At 37.5% G+C, this 18,163-nt stretch overlaps 1 protein-coding gene across 4 annotated transcripts in view; it reads left to right on the plus strand.

Moving 5' to 3' along the window:
- Nucleotides 1-251: 251 nt before the first annotated feature.
- TP63 (tumor protein p63) overlaps nt 252-18,163 on the plus strand; it is a gene marked incomplete at both ends in the record, with an annotated part of 227,026 nt that continues 209,114 nt past the window's right edge. For 2 of the 4 annotated variants that reach the window (XM_080806124.1, XM_080806125.1), the window contains one exon: nt 397-458. In XM_080806124.1, coding sequence (XP_080662250.1) covers nt 397-458 — 62 coding nt within the window. Of the gene's footprint in view, nt 459-18,163 lie in introns of all 4 variants that reach the window. The other 2 variants (XM_080806129.1, XM_080806130.1) reach the window with 2 other exon arrangements.

The raw sequence follows: 18,163 nt of genomic DNA on the forward strand, positions 1-18,163 counted from the left end.
TAAACTCTGATGCCATTCACGCCAGCATCCAATCACCAGAGAGATCAGAAGTTCAGAGATGCCTCCAAGTTGCCAACAAGTGTGACCACTATACCTCCAGGACTCTGAAGCCGTGGTAGAGGGGAAAGAACAATTTGAGAGAGGATGCCCAGCTGGTAAGAATCAACTGTTTCTGATGTTTGAGTCACTTGACGAATCTCATTGGCTAAAATCAACAAACGCTCCGCCTCTTTGCAAATGTGTACGAAGGGGGAAGTGTCTAAACTTCTATGTCTGATAGCATTTGACCCTATTGCTTTTAGCCTCCTGGCTTTATTATCTATATATACACAGGTACATGTGTATATGTTCTCTAACTGTTCTCCACTTGTTGATTATCAAAGAGAGTTGAAGGAAATGAATTGTGAAACTTCTCGGTGTGCTACCCTACAGTACTGTCCCGACCCATACATCCAGCGGTGAGTTGAAATGTGACGTAACTTCTATCAAAACTTAATTGGAGTGCCTTGTGTATTATGAGTGTTTCTGCTGTCTACAAAGAGCAACCCCTCCTTGTTTAGGAGCACAGCGATATTATTTTGGACTTGCTGTGAACTTAAAGTGGTCTGTGGGCATCTTTTCTAATTTTCTTTTTAGCTCATGTCTGGATCTACAAAGTTACAAAGACAATCTTCCTATGATTTCTTGAAAAAAATTATCACACCATTTGCAGATGTTGAAAATCTGTTATTTGCTTTGCTCAGTGCTCACCCACCCAAGAAGAAGAAACTTCATTGGTCAGGGATATAATAATCAATGGACTATCTTCAAGTGAAAATAAACACAGAATGATTTTGATTTATACATTAAAAATAGATGAAATAGCCATTGTTATGCCAACAGATTGTGGCTTGTCATTTTGGCTCTAAGAAATATTTTCTTCTTGATTTGTTTCATAACAAACATCATCTTTTGACAAATCTGACTTTTAAAATTTATGATTGTACGGAATTTTATTTATATTTATAGGAAGGAACATTTGCCTAACACTAAGAGAGAATATTAGTGAGTGTGCACGATGTGTGTGTATGTGTTTCAAATTAGAGTTTGCTATTTTTAAACTGGTAAATGAAATCTGAACAGTGTTTTTCCAGTCATAAAGTTATGGGAGATATTTAAGTCGTATGTAGCAGTGTGATGTTGTTAATTTAACAGCATGATATTTGATGTTGGAATTTCATACTTTATTTTATAAGACTAATGAGAGAGGTCCTCTGAGTGTTGAAAATGGTGGGGTTCCAAAGGGGTTAACTTGTCATTCACCACCAAGGCTTATTGGAAGCTCATACCAGAAGTGGAGTGGGCTCTCCGGGCAGGGCTCAGTTACTGTCACATTGCCTAGGCAATTACAGAAGATGTGTGATCTTTTTTCACTAATATGACTTGTCACCATGTAGGACGCTCATGTGGACAATGTAGACTTTGCTCCTCTTCCTGTGAGGTTTCTGGTGAACTGTCTGAAAAAGCAGAAGCAGAAATGTAAGGCAGAAAGGTAAATGGTGAAGAAAGAAAAGAGAGGGAGAAAAAAAGAAAAAAAAAAAGAGAGAGAGAGAGCAAATTGTGGTCTTCTAGGTTGAAATGAGAAATGTGAATGGTGGTCTGGTTTTTGCCTTGCTATCTGCCACAAATCACAATGTTAGCAAAAATGAGGGACTCTGGAGTTTATGTTCTTGGATAACTTATTAATTAGATTTCAATAGAGTTGGGGATTGGGTCAATAAAGAGAAAAACACCTACTATTTTCTAGTTCCCAAATTGTTTTCCAGACTCAGAATTTTCTGTTCTACTCAAAATCTTTTGAACTGGTATTCTAAGAGCATAGGTTTGATGAAATATTAGCTGTATCATGCTTCCCTTGAGGACATCTTTTTTAACGTAGGTACTTGGATCTACCTCAGCTCTGGAGGAAACTTTCTTCTATTGACTAGCAACCCACACGTCAACTCTGTACACCCCTGTCTACAGGCATTACCCGTGATTGATGAGAGAAGCCTGGGAATATAAATAAATGAGAAAATTGCTTCTGATATTGTCCCAACAACCTGTTAGTTCATCGAACAAAAATCGCCTGCTTTTGACATATTGTAAAATCCAAAGCACTAATAGTACATTAAAGTGGTTTAATAAATTGTGTTCAGCAAGGTAGTGTACTCTTCATTTGTAATGAAAACAACTTGCAAATAAAGAGCAGACAAATGCTTGTTGCTGGGCATCTATTCTGTGCAAGGCACTGGATATAGCCAAATGAGTAAGATGTGGCCATAATATTTATTTATTTGACTCTACGGTACTTATATACTTAATAACGTATATTTCCCTCAAACATTTTAACTGTTTTGCCACATATTTTAAAGACTGAATTATTACTGTTTTCCTGTCCACACTACTTAGTGAAAAAGTGAGTAAGTGGATTAACACTGCAAAGTATCTACGATACCATGCATTGTCAATGTAAGAATAAGTAATATTCTCGGGGCGCCTGGGTGGCTCAGTGGGTTAAGGCCTCTGCCTTCGGCTCAGGTCATGATCTCTCTGCTCCGTGGAGAGCCTGCTTTCTCCTCTCTCTCTGCCTGCCTCTCTGCCTACTTGTGATCTCTGTCTGTCAAATAAATAAATAAATAATCTTAAAAAAAAAAAAAGAATAGGTAATATTCTCTTTAATGCCTAGTGAGTGAATGGGTTTAAGTTGCTTTTTCTTAGCAGACAAACCTTGTAGTTCTCAGTTTACAAAATCTATTTTAAGGAAGACCAAATTTAATCATTCCACAATCGTAGTCATCTACATAGTTAAATTTGTCTTTTTTCCTGACCTTGTCTTTAGAAAGAAGTCATGAAAGGGAATTTTCAAAAAAAGAAAGAATAGGATATCTTGTTATTTTTAACTCCAAGCTTCCTTAATGCATGGTTTCCTTTTATCACAGAATAGAATAAATGAGAGATGCTATTATCATTCATTACTGAATATTAATGCCATTCCCAAAAAGCCACTTTCAAAGTTCTATGATAATCATTCTCTCAGTTAAAATTGAGATTTCACCCTCTGGATTTTTTTTTTTCCTTTGCACCTAAACACATTGACATACTATACATTTATTTGTGTTCCAGGGTTTATGCTAATTTACTTTAGTCTTTGCAAAAACTTTTCTGACAATCAAAAGAGCATGAAAACCATAGAGCTAAGATTTCCTCTTTGACGATTTGGACCATTACAAAGAGGAAGAAAAGGTGAGGGGAAATCACAAGTCTTGTCATTTTATTGCTAACTTAATTTTAGCAGAAATATCAAAGCTTAGATGAAATTATGGCAGATCAATAAAGAAGAGTGTATGGGTAGATTATCATTTCCTTAAAAATGAAAGCTATAAACAATGAGTTCTGTTCATTTTTTATTAGGTGATAACTCAAAATGAATCTAAAATGTAGCACTTTATAATCTAAATCCCTGTTAGTTTATTGTTGGGTAATAATTTGGGGCCTTCTTTCACTCTTTAGTTTTTCGAACTGCCATCTAGTTTTTAAAATAGATTTTAAAACTGTGTAATTCTAAAATATTAAATCCTTTCAAAATATAACTGAAAATAAAGCAGTTAAAGTGATAAAAATGAATCAAGATCAAATTTTGAGATAATATGATCGCTGAGGGCTAAAAATAAGAGAAAACGCAACATATTATCATTTGAGTCACTTGCAAGATGATTTTGTAAATTTTTTTTGCCCGTCACCCTCTATTCAAAAGAGTTCGAACTACTAACGTGGTATGTGAATGAGTAAGAAGCATTTCCTGTGTAAATTGCTATTGATTGTGAATTTTATGCTTTACCAGTTAAAAGGTCAACTTCATTAAGTGTACTTTCTAAATATATCCCAAAAGGAAGTGTGGTGACAGAGAACTTCTAGTGGAACATCGTTTCGTTTACGAGAGAATATCACAGAAGGGCAGATGTACTTCTGTGTTGGGTGTCAGCCCCCAGCCTCTCCACTTGCATCCTCCGTTCTTCTCCTTCTCATTCTGTACCTCTGGAAGCTGACTTCGAAAGACTGCCCTAACTCTTTTCTCCTCTGCTTTCCTCTGGGGTTAGAAGCACCTGAGGAGACGCGATGAGCACTGGGTGTTAAACGCAACTGATGAATCATTGAATGTTATATCAAATAATAATGATGTACTGCGTGTTGGTTAATTGAATTTAAATTTAAAAAAAAAAAAGTGCCTAAGGAGGGAAGTTAGGGTATATGTTTCCCTGGCCACTTCCCTGTTGGGTTTTCTACTAAAGGCTGCAGGACCTGTCAGATACCCTTGCCACAGGTCCAGATGCCTACGCTCCTTTTCTTTCAAGTGTAGAAGTGATCAGTATTCCAAGTCATTACTAACTCCAAAACCCCATATCCTATCCCTTATGCCTTGGCAAACAGTCCTTTTACTAAACTCTCTACAGGCAGTCTTTTTTTCAAGTACTCTTATTCCTGTCAGGATCATGGCCAAGTTCAAAAATAAAAAATATACCCATGGTATTGCCTATGCACATACAATGTCTTTCAAAATTGATATAACATGTAATGATACAACTTCTGCTATGACATAAAGGGTGTATCCACTTACTGCAATGAGCAAACCAGCTTTTAGTGAGGCTAATCCATTCATTTTGGCAATCTCCATAATCACTGTTTCTCTATCTATAACAAGCCAACATGCTACAGTCTATGTATTTTGTTTCTATCAGTACCTGAATTGAAGCAAGGCAGAAGGCAGGAAGAATTGGTTCATAAAGAAATATGAAGGGATAATTTATCAACAGGGACTAATATATCCATCAGTTGTAGTGAAGAAAAAAAAAACTGCTTCAAACCCTTACAACTTTCACAAGAATAAATTCTAAAAGCCCTTTATGATCATTTATGGTTAGCCCAAAGTATGATGTATTATAATTCTAGATGTTACCCCTGGGCTGTAAGTGAGTTTAAATGGCAGGGAGGCAGGGAAGTGTGTACACTGAATATACATAGAACTTGTCAAAAGATCTGAATAATAGGCTTAACTCCACCACTAACTGATTATATGACCTCATGAAATCATTTAAACTATTTAAATAGAAGTTTCCTCATGAAGTATTTAGGGATTAGAACCTCTGATCTACTCTTCACGGTTAGGATGTGAAGCCTTATATAGGACCCCAGCCCAACTCTGAAATGTGTTATCCTTGTGTAATTCCTCAGTTTTACCAATGTGAATGTAGTACACCAGCGCACTGGGGATTCCTTTCCAGCAATAATCGTGTCCTCATGTGGGCATACTTTCATTCCCTTTTGCTTGATATCATCTTAAAATTAAGAACAATTATGAGACTGGGGCACCTGGGTGGCTCGGTGGGTTAAAGCCTCTGCCTTCAGCTCAGGTCATGGTCCCAGGGTCCTGGGATCAAGCCCCGCATTGGGCTCTCTGCTTGGCAGGGAGCCTGCTTCCTCCTCTCTCTCTGCCTGCCTCTCTGCCTACTTGCGATCTTTGTCTGTCAAATTAAAAAAAAAAAAATTAAAAAAAAAAAGAACGATTATGGGACTTGGTATGTCTTGGCTTGTCTCCGTGTTTATACTTCACAACTGAGGTTGAGAAATCTGAATCCCAGAAGGGTTAAGTGATTTTCTCCAAATCACAGAACAAAATAGTAGCAGAAGCAGATCTAGAATTTAAGACTTGTGATCCAGTTCGAAGTTATTTCTACAATAGAGCATATCATTTTACTAGAACTGTATAAAACTTTACCGTTAACGAAGTATTTCCCAAGGCGGCATGTATATGACCCACCTGGGAGGTGGGCAGGTGTGGTAGGTGGCCTGTAAAGATGACCAGGTCCTAATCTCCAGAACCTGTGGATATGTTCTATTACACAGCAATGGGGAGTGAAGGTTTCAGATGGAATTAAGACTGCTATTCAGCTGATCAATAAAATAGGTGGATTATTTTGGACTAACCATGTGGGCTCAATGTAATCGTGAAAGTCCTTAAAAGTGGAAGTTGGAGGGAGAAAAAGAGCCAGTGATGTGAAGTGAGAAAGGACTCAACAGATCTTGAAGTTGGAAGGGGGTCATGAGGCAAGCCAGGCTGGCAGCTCCAGATCCTGGAAAAGGTGAAATAACAGATTTTCCTCAATAGCCTGCAGATGGAATACAGCCCTGCCAACACCTTGATTTCAGTCCAGTGAGACCTGCATCAGGCTTCTGACCTACAGAACTCTAAGATGATGCATTTCTATTGGCTTAAGCCACAAGCTTGGGGGAACTTGTTAGAGCAGCCGCAGGAAACTAATTTACCAGGTAAAGGATTTTATCCTCAAATTGTAGACATGAACACTAAAACTATGTTTTGTTTTGATTTAACTAAAGGACTCAAGGAACTTATTTTATGTATTTATTTATTATTTTTTGGTGCCAAGAGGGTACAGTAGGAGATGTAAGATACAAAACTAGACTCAAGGAATCCAAAGTAGAATTGCATATGTAGAAATCATACAAGGAGATATGAGGAAGGCTAGGGAGACGCATGCTTGCTGAGGACTGCAAAGTCAAAGCGTCCACCCAGGAGGCACCAAGTTAGAAGGGTGACTTTTATTAGTGGCACCTATTAACATTCCTCAACATGCTTTACATGGAGGTATATTTCTTTCTCTCTCTCTCTCCTTTATTTTTTTTTAATATTTCATTTATTTATTTATTTGACAGAGAGAGGGAGAGGAAGAACAAGCAGGGGACACAGCCCAGGGAGGGAGAGAAGCAGGCTTTCTGCTGTGCAGGGACCCCAATGCGAGGCTCAGTCCTAGAACCCCAGGATCATGACCTGAGCTGAAGGCAGATGCTTAACCAACCGAGCCACCCAGGTGCCCTGGAGATATACTTCCATTCAAATCGTAGATGGTAACTGATGCCCAAAATTGTAATTCCCAACTTCAGGTTCAGGAAACCACAGTAACCTACATTTTCACTTCTGATGTTGTCAGGAATTCTGAGAGATGTTATATCCACAGCCTGAGACTATGATTTGTGTAAATCTAAGTGGAGCCTTGGGATTGCAGTGTAAACAAAAGCAAACCGTTTTGATTCATGGAGTTCTCAGGCCACTATTGAAAAAACAGCCCTAGGCTTTTCAACGTTGTAAATTAATTTTAGGTTAACAATTACATTGATACCTTTCTCTGGGAAATGGAGGGTGAGGGGGAGGAATGCAAAACTAGCTTTTTTTTTTTTTTTTTTTTTTTAAATCAAGCACCACAGAGGATTCCTTTGTTTGCAGTCAATTTTGCGACCACTACAGTAAGACAAACTTGGACCCAGGGTCCCCACAGAAGCTTTTAAAAAGGTGCATGGAGCACTGGGTGTGATGCATAAACGATGCTTGGAACACTGAAAAAATAAAGTTTAAATTAAAAAATAAGATAAATTTAATGGGGTGCCTGGGTGGCTCAGTGGGTTAAAGCCGCTGCCTTCAGCTCGGGTCATGTTCCCAGCATCCTGGGATCGAGCCCCGCATCGGGCTTTCTGCTCAGCAGGGAGTCTGCTTCCCCCTCTCTCTCGACCTGCCTCTCTGCCTACTTGTGATCTGTCTGTCAAATAAATTAATAAATAAATCTTTAAAAAAATAAAAATAAAAAACAAGATAAATTTAAAAAAGAGAAGCTTATAAAAAGGTATCCAATGATATGATATGAACAACAGACACATGTCTTCCTAAAGGGAAACTTCATGTTCTCACTTTACTTAAGAGCCAAATGGGTTGTGAGATTAACGTGGCAATTTTCAATCTGTTTCAAGTCAAGAGAGCCAAGTTTCTGATTAGCTGTTTTGCAGCTCAAATTTGTCCTAACAGAGTTCCTATCTCCTTTAAGTAACTCACCAGGAACAGTCCTCAAGCAACAAGTGATGGATGGATAAAGCACTATAATTATGATCAAAGTCCAAAGACTTCAGTCTATGTAATTACGCACTTCCCAACCTCTGAAAGTCACTTTGTTCCATTTAAAATAGGATGAGAAATGGACATGAGGTGATGTGTACTTATTGGTTAGTCAGGGTTTTGGAAATGACAGTTATTAACATGTCGGTTTTACCTTAAGCCATAATATTTAGGGGATAATTTAAATGAAGAAAATTAATTGTCACTCTGTCCTTATTGTTTGTCTTCTATTCTCCCTTTGTATCTTGAGACTTTGTTATGAATTAGCCTCTAAGTTCAAAAATCATTACAGGAAAAGAAAAATGTAAGGCTCAAAATCCCCTTGCCACTTTCAAATTTCCAGTACCTTTTTCTCTTTTTCAAATGAGCAAGCTTAATTTGTCAGGTTGAACAGAAAACACCCTTTCTCACTTTCCATAAACTTGGTTAGCTCTCTTATAATTGAGGGGAAAACCAGAATCACAATAATGTTAAAACTGATAAAGCAATTTGACTCAAGAAGTACAAAATTGGATGCTGGTGTGGTAATCTAACCAACCACGTGGTTACCTAGGGTGAATTTTTAATGTAAGCTTTTTTTACAAATGGTGGTGTAGATTGAAATAAATAATAGAAAACACACAAATTCATGAGAAGAGTAACACTGCAACAGACTTTTCCTTGTAAGTTAAATATGTTATATCTTAAGGTTATTGACTGCATTTAACCGGCTTACTGTATCATATTCTGACATTTCAACAAAGTGGTCAATTTTTAGAGCTTCCTTAAAAATTCCAAGCTTTGTGGGGGTGCCTGGGTGATGCAGTCAGTTAAGTACCAGACTCTTGATTTTGGCTCAGGTCGTGATCTCAGGGTGTGAGATTGAGCCCTGCATTGTGCTCTGTGCTGGGCATGGAGTCTGCTTATAATTCTCTCTCTCCCCTTACAATTCTGCCTCTCCCCTCCTCCCTCTTAAACTAAGTAAAGCTTGGTATTTTTTTTTTTTTCTTTTCTTTTTCTTTTTTTTTTTTTTTACCTGAAATTCATCATTAGTTTTTCTTCTTTATTTTTTTCTTGATCAACCAAACTTCCATTTTTATGCTTGAATTTAATAATGTCATTTATTTCTTAACTACATAAATAAAATAAATAAATTTCTAAAGCTTTCATTGAGAAAAAGATCTTCCAACTTTTCCATTATATTGCAACCTCCTCCAAATAGAAAGTGCTAGTAAGAGGTGTTTCTGTTTTATTTTTCTTTTTCACACTTTTGTTATCTCAGGGAATGAACAAAAACTTTCTGCTAGACAGGGCTTTCAAACTAAATTATGAGCAATCTAAACCCTTCCAGCTAAAATGAATTTTTTCAGCATCTTAATTGATACTCTCTGATGTGATAAATCTTTGCACCTGTGTCAGCGACTTTTTTTTTTTTTTTAAGTATCCTGTAGAGGCTGATGTGGATCTAATTAAGATTTCGTCACTAAAACTTGGCATATTAATAAATGCCTTATCTTCAAGTTAGTGCTACTGCATGTAGGCCATCCTAGGTGTTAGGTGCCCATTGACATGCTTGCTGCAGAATCTCATGTAGAATCAAGTCTTTTCACTGAGCACAAGCCTTCAGTGTTGTCCTCCCTGTGAATTCATGAGCAGCCCTTTATCTGGCACTCCAGGTACTACCTTATCTACATACATACAATGTATATACAATTTTTTAAAGATTTTATTTACTTATTTAACACAGAGAGAGTGAGAGCATAAGCAGGGAGATAGAGGGAGAAGCAGGCTTCCTGCTGAGCACGGAGCTGGATGTGGGACTAGGTCCCAGGTCCCTCGGTTCACAACCTGAGCCAAAGGCAGACATTTAACCAGCTGAGCCACCCAAGAGCCCCAACAATTTTATCCCTAATAATTCAGTCCTTCAGAACCGTGAAGTAGAAAGCTATTCTTTTTCCTCTCTCTACTTTTCTTCTTCCTTTCTTTTTTCTTTCAGAGAAGCTCTGTATTTCTTTGCTTCTTGGGAAGACAGAATATATATGAAAAAGCTAAAAATACCACAAAACACTTTTTTTAAAGCAGTCCAAACTTCTCTCTGCAAAAGTGAAATTGGGGTATTTTTTTCAACAAAACAACAGGAAATTATGACAGTAACATATCCAAAATAAAAACACAAAAAACATACAATTTGGAGTTTTATAAGAATTTTTTTTTAATATCTACTTTATCTGAGTTGTTGGGCATGTTTCTAAAGGAGTTTTGTAAATAAGCTAATATTAAAATAAGTTGATAAATACTGCTGGTTAGGGTGACTGGGAATAGAAAGAAAGGATAATGCTTTAAATAGTTCAACACTGTAAACTACAGAACTATTCAATAATGTTCAGTAAATATTTAATAAATCTTAGATTTTGGATATATGATAAGAAATTTAAAAATTCAGAGGTTTTTAGTACTGTTTTTACTGTAGCAAAACTTGTTCTAGAATCATCAAATTAAGTGTGAGTTAAAGAAAGATCGCTGAAGCTCAGGAGGAAACATAAATATTAGAACACTTCAGGTATTCTCAGATGAAACATTAGGAAAAAGACACTTGTGATTTCGTACTAATGATATCAAAAATTATTTATTAGCCCAATAACATGTTCCCAACAATAATGGAAGCCAACAAGGGAAAAAATCTAGTAAAACAGTTGTTTTTTGGTCCATAATTTTTTATACATGGAAGTTAAAATAAAATAATCAATGTTTTATTCATTATATAAATTATATAATATTTGTCATGTATTTTTGCTCTTAACAAAAGTACTTACCATACTTAAGTAACTGCATAAGGAGCTCATTATCAATTCAATTTAATGTATTTATTTCCTTTATTGAACATTTAGGTTAATTATAATTTTTATTAAAAATTTTTTTAGGGGCGCCTGGGTAGCTCAGTGAGTTAAGCCTCTGCCTTTGGCTCAGGTCATGATTTCAGGGTCCTGGGATCGAGCCCCGCATCGGGCTCTCTGTTCGGCAGGGAGCCTGCTTCCTCCTCTCTCTCTCTGCCTGCCTCTCTACCTACTTGTGATCTCTCTCTGTCAAATAAACAAATAAATTCTTAAAAAAAAAATTTTTTTTAAGATTTATTTATTTATTTTAGAGAGAGTGAGCGAGAAAGAGAATGCATGAGCATAGGGGGGAGTGACAGAAGGAGAGGGAGAGAGAATTTTTGCTGAACATGGGGCCCTACTCAGAGTTCTATCCCATGACTGTGAAACCACTACCCAAGCCAAAACCAAGAGTCAGATGCTCAACCAACTGTGACACCCAGGCACTGCTATAATTTTTTTTTTTTTTGCACATATGTGCTGATTTATTGACAAAGACTGCAAACATATTTCAGTTTATGGAAGGGAAGATGATGTATTTTTCTATTTTATTGTCTTATGAGGTTTCTTTTTTTTTAAAATTTTTTAATTTATTTTCAGTGTAACAGTATTCATTGTTTTTTCACCACACCCAGTGCTCCATGCAATCTGTGCCCTCCCTAATACCCACCACCTGGTTCCCCCAACCTCCCAACCCCCGCCCCTTCAAAATCCTCAGGTTGTTTTTCAGAGTCCATAGTCTCTCATGGTTCACCTCCCCTTCCAATTTCCCTCAACTCCCTTCTCCTCTCCATCTACCCTTGTCCTCTATATTATTTGTTATGCTCCACAAATAAGTGAAACCATATGATACTTGACTCTCTCTGCTTCACTTATTTCACTCAGCATAATCTCTTCCAGTCCTGTCCATGTTGCTACAAAAGTTGGGTATTCGTCCTTTCTGTTGGAGGCATAATACTCCGTAGTGTATATGGACCACATCTTCCTTATCCATTCATCCGTTGAAGGGCATCTTGGTTCTTTCCACAGTTTGGCGACCGTAGCCATTGCTGCTATAAACATTGGGGTACAGATGGCCCTTCTTTTCACTACATCTGTATCTTTGGGGTAAATACCCAGTAGTGCAATTGCAGGGTCATAGGGAAGCTCTATTTTTAACTTCTTGAGGAATCTCCACACTGTTCTCCAAAGTGGCTGCACCAGTTTGCATTCCCACCAAAAGTGTAAGAGGGTTCCCCTTTCTCCACATCCTCTCCAACACATGTTGTTTCCTGTCTTGCTAATTTTGGCCATTAAAATATTATATAATCACCTTTCTTTTGAGTTATTTCCTTGGGATAGTTCCACTGAACAAATATTTAAGGAAAACAAACTAATACATGTTCAATCCATACAAAGTGCCATGTAATTTACCTGCATTATTTCATAAAATATATATATATATATATTTCTTTTTTTGTTAAGATTTTATTTTATTTATTTGACAGACAGAGATCACAAGTAAGCAGAGAGGCAGGCAGAGTGTGGGTGGGGAAAGCAGGCTCCCTGCTGAACAGAAAGCCAGATGCGGGGCTCCATCCCAGGACCCCGGGACCATGACCTGAGCCAAAGGCAGAGGCCCTAACCCACTGAGCCACCCAGACACCCCCATATAATATATTTTTTAAGGTAAGTTTGCAGACAAGGGAAAAGAATGCCCAGAGAGAGAACTAATTTGATCAATGTGACTTATTTAGTAAGTGGAAGGACCTCTTTGTATTTTCATTCTCATCTGAGTCAGAATTTGAAACCAGGACTATCTGATCAGAAGACTTCATTTCTTCTTCCACAATATGCTGCCATCGAAGAAGTGAGAGTGTTGACACATAAAAGGCAATATACTTTTTCAAGTTTCTGGAAAACATTGCTATTTAAAAGGACAAGTCAACATGTTTTGCCAGAGTCCCAGCTTTGGCTGTCACTATTTTTAAATTTTTCTAACTCGATGGATATAAAATGATGTAGTTTTAATGAACACTTATTTACTAAGTAGAGCAACAACAGAAACCACAATTACAAATTTTTGAAGATCTCAACTTTTGATTCTGTGGTTTTTGAAAATGAGCATGAGACATAAGGCAGCTGAATATCTAATACTTATTAAATTATTACTATGTGCCAGAAACTATTCTAAGCACTTTGGATACTTAATTTTACACATTTAGTTCTCAAACCACCTTAAGATTTGCTAGTATTAACCGCTAACCGAGTAGGTAGTATAATGTTTAAAAGACCAGCCTTGGGGCGCCTGGGTGGCTCAGTGGGTTAATGCCTCTGCTTTCGGCTCAGGTCATGGTCCCGGGGTCCTGGGATCGAGCCCCGCATCGGGCTCTCTGCTCAGCAGGGAGCCTGCTTCCTCCTCTCTCTCTGTCTGCCTCTCTGCCTACTTGTGATCTCTGTCTGTCAAATAAACAAATAAAATCTTTAAAAAAAAAAAAAAAAAAAAAAAAGACCAGCCTTTGGGGTTGTGTGCCTTGGTGCAGATTCTCTCTCTGCCAACTGTTAGGTCTCCTAACTTAATCTCTGTGCCTGTTTCCTTCTGCAGAGTAGCCTCTACATGACCGAGGTTGCTTTGAGAATTAAATGAGTTAATTGTGTCAGTGGCTTAAGATAACATCTTGCCTGTAATAACCACTCTGTAGGTCATAGACATTATTATTTCAGATTCTGTAGATGAAGAAATTGAGGCACAGAGTAACTTGTCCAAGTTAAAAACAGCTAGACACTGGTGGAGGTGACTTAGGTCCTGATTTCTACAGCTTTCTTTCTTTCTTTCTTTTTTTGATGGTCAGTGTCTTAGTTAACACTCAGTCAATTCTATGAAGGACTGGTTTTTTTTTGTTTGTTTGTTTGTTTTGAAGGACTGGTTTTTGTCATAAGTTTTGTCTTTTTTATGCTTAGGGACCATAAAACTAATCATTTAATATTCAAGAAAAACAGTCTCAATCTAAAGAGGGCAAACGTTACCAAGTATCTCTTGTATGATAAATATAATCCTAGAATGCCTAATTTGAGAACAAATTCTTTTACCAATGTATGGTACATAAGTGAATGTCTGAGTGAATGAAACTTTTGCTTACCACAAATGTGTTATGTTCCTTTCTGATATACCATCGAATTTTATTTTTATTTTATGGTATTTGCTTAAATGACTAAGCTCTTAGTTATTTCTGACTACCTTGAGTCCTCTACATAGTAGGTATTTAATAATGTAACCCCGTTGAAGTGTTTTTGCTCTATATGTGTATACACATATGTGTGAATATACGCTCTATATGTGTATATGTGCCTTCCCCCTCACTGCTCATCTGCCTTTCCCTCCCTTGATACACGGTTTTAGACCAAGTGAAGGACCAAATAGAAGAGGTAGGCAGGTGGGAATGCAACTTACTTTACCAACAACTTTCTCCTTATAACAGAAATAAATCTTGGTGAAAAAGTTGAAAAAGTGAGAAAAGCAAGTGAATCAGGTTTGAGAGTAGAGACGATTGCTGGCCACACCCATAATTTACTCCCTGACAAAACGGTTTTGGTCTCATGTCAAACCATGTGAGAGCGTGTGTAGGGCAGACGCTCCTGGAACCCAGAGGCAGCTTGGGTCTGAAACAGGCTTCTCTAGTCACAAGGGAGTGCCATGATTTTCATTACTCAAGAATTCTGTTCGGTCTCCACCAAGGGGAACCCTGAAATGAAAGTGTCAGGCTGGGGAACTAATGCTGCCCTTGGCAGCAGGAGTGTACAGATCCTTTTCATTGAACAGAGACAGACTATAAATAAGAGCATTTGTCTGGTACTTTGTCACTTCCTAGAACACCAGAAGTCCTAGCAAACAGAAACAAATGTCCCACCTCATCTTGCAGGTGATAGTTTTTAATACCCAAAGAGGAGAGTCTCTATAAACAGCAGTCTAAATGCTGATGTGGTTCTTCAGTTTTTAGATTGAATGCTAAAAATGGCTATTCTGTTATTGTGGACCTTTTCTTAATTAGTCATGCCCTAAAAATTAGGTCATCGTTGGAGCATTAAAGTTTTCTGAAAATGAGAGTATCAGTGCTAAGACCGTGACTGGTTTGTATGTCTATGTTCTATGATGAGTAGTTGACCAAAGGTACTAAATATAACCTACAATTTCAACAACCTCTCTCTTAGAGGGTCCAAAGTAACAGGTCCTCCTCTGATGGCTTCTTTAGTCACACAATAAATCCAGACACATGGCTTGCTCTCAGGAAACTGGCCTCCTCTTCGCCATCATCCTCTTATAAAGTACAACTACTTGGGCAGTGTGTGTGCAGCCCCCCCTCGGATGTTAGAAGCCAAATGAGGGATCATTGTCTTAAAAAAAGGAAAAAAAAAATGCACCTCTGTGTTTCTTCCACTCCCAAGAATGGAAAAGTTAGTGCTAAAGATCATGAATTCCCAAATACATGGACTAAAGAATATGCATGAGTCTTGAAGATACTGCTAGTTATTTCATTTCCAACGAAAATATTGCTTCTTTTAATTTTTTATTTAAATTCCAATTAATTAACATACAGCATAATGTTTCAATTGCACAGTATAATGATTCAACTTCTTACAGCACCCAGTGCTCCTCACAACAAGTGTACTCCTTAATCCCCATCGCCTACTTAAACCATTCCCCCACCCCTCCCATCTGGTAACCATCTGTTTTCAGTTTGTTCTCTATCGTTAAAAGTCCATTTCTTGGTATGTCTCCCTCTCTCTCTTTTTTTTTTCCCTTTTCTCACTTTGTTTTGCTTCTTAAATTCCACTCCTGAGTGAAATCATGCGGTATTTGTTTTTCTCCAACTTATTTCACTTAATGTGATACTCTGGCTCCATCCATGTCATTGCAAATGGCAAGAGTTCATTCTTTTTTATGGCCAAGTAATATTCCACATCTCTATGGCTAAAAACAACAACACAAGAAATGGCATGTATTGGCAAAGATGCAGAGAAAGGGGACCCCTCTTGCACTGTTGGTGGGAATGCAAAATGGTGCAGCCACTCTAAGAAACAGCATGGAGGTTCCTCAGAAAGTTAAAAATAAAACTACTTCTGTTATCCAGCAATTGCACTACTAGGTATTTACTAAAATAATACAAAAATGCTAATTCCAAAGACTATATACACCCTGGTGTTTGTAGTAGCATTGTCTACAATAGCCAGATTATGGAAACAACCCAAGTGTCCATCAGATGATGAATGGATATAAAATATCACTTCTTTTAAAGAAGTCAATATTAAGAAACCCAATGAGATCACTTGTATGTCATTATTAATATGCTTATAAATTTCTGCATGCAAAGATTAAATGACTAATTTCAAAAAGTTTTTTTATAATATTTCTTCAAAGATATGTTATTGTAATATGCTACTCAGTGAGAATACATTATTCTATAATTTTAAGTAAAATATATTTATAGTATAGTTTCAATTTTTTTAAAGATTTTATTTATTTATTTGACAGACAGAGATCACAAGTAGGCAGAGAGGGAGGCAGAGAGAGAGGAGGAAGCAGGCTCCCCACTGAGCAGAGAGCCTGATGTGGGGCTCGATCCCAGGACCCTGAGATCATGACCTGAGCCGAAAGCAGAGGCTTAACCCACTGAGCCACCCAGGCACCCTAGTTTCAATTTTTTATGCACCTCTATGTTCATTGCAGCATCATTCACAATATCAACAGTTTCAAAGTTTTAAGGGGAAAAAAGGTGGGGGCAGGAAGAAGAAGAGGAAAAAAAGTCTTTCAATGACTATGTGATCAAATATCATGGGCCCTTACGTAATTATAACCTGACTTCTTTCCCTTCATACATCCCTTTCAACAGAGTGAGTCCTAGATCCTTACCATGCTCTTTGGTCCATGTAACACCTCCTTTCAAAATACTATTTTGTTTACTTGTTATATGTATTTTTTGTCTGTCCACAATGGAAGTTGAACTCTATAAAGACAGGATATTTGTCTCTTTTGCACCCTGATTTATCCCAAACAGCTAGAACAGGACTAGACACATGTGGGTGTTCACTAAATTACTGTTGGCTGATGAGTTATGGAGAAAGAGCTAATAAAAATTCCTTAGTCACTATTATTTATATTGTTTTTCCTGGTAAGATACCATTTCTTTAAAATGAGCGGAAAAAGTCATACTGGAAAAAGTTTCTCCTTCATCAGGAAATAAGGCTTGAAAAGGTCAGGAAACAGGCAGCGTCACAGAGCTGGTCAGTGGAGGCATCAGGACTTACAGTCACCATTACTCACAATACAGTGTTCTTCTCACTAAACTTGGCCACCTATCCCATTTGTAAACTTGGACATCTTATTTGTCCAAATCCCTCATAGTTGTTTGGTGTTTTATTATGTAAAACCCTTTCACATATAGGATTTGGGCCACAGAGCTATTATTTCCATTTCATAGATAAAGGACCTAAAGGTAGAGAGCTAGTAACATGATGAACGTCACACAGATGTCTAGTTGAAGGCAAAGGTAGGGTTAGAATCCTGGAGTCTAATCAAATAGCCTTTTTGTTACTACATATTTTTCTCTTGCAACTGTTAATTTAAAAAAAAATGTCCTGAATACCATTTATGTACCAAGCCCTATTCCACACAGTGATGAGTAAAAACTTGTCACTGTTATATTGGAACTTAAACCTTCAGCTCACAAATCAACACATGATATGTTGAGGGGTAGCAATTCTCTGTATAAAAGTGAGGCAAGGTAAAGGATATATAGAGAGAAAGACAGGTTTGGAAGAAGTACTATATTAAATGGGTGGACATCTTTAAATTCTTAGATGAAGTGAACTTTGAGTGGAGATCTGACAGGAGTAAGGAGGGAATCTGAGGCAGAAGGAGAATCCCAGGCAGGGAGTGCATGGAGATCAGAGCGACTGGAACAGAGTGAGCAAGAACAGAGTTAAGAGGCAAGACCAATTATCAGAGAGCAGGACTGCAGAAGGTGGATGTGAAGAAGGATTGATAATTCTCTCATGAGGATTTTATTTTTTCTTATATTTCAAAAATTCACTTTGGCTGTAGGCTCTGTGGGAAGAAGAATATAGAGACCAAAGTCTAGGGGCTTTTGTTCCAGAAGACAGTTAAGGATGCTTTGAACTAAGGTAATAAATAGTGGTGGTATCAAGTGGTGTCATATTTCAAAAGATGACTAATACAATTGTTGAAGTTTATAGATGGGTCCTATTTGGGGTTTGGGTGTCATCTGTGAGAGGACATCTCATTTCCACAGCACGGCATTACCTAAGTAAGTGAGTATATGTCCTTTCAAAGCTAGTT

The sequence above is a fragment of the Martes martes genome, assembly GCF_963455335.1.
Source record: "Martes martes genome assembly, chromosome: 1".
NCBI lineage: Eukaryota > Metazoa > Chordata > Mammalia > Carnivora > Mustelidae > Martes > Martes martes.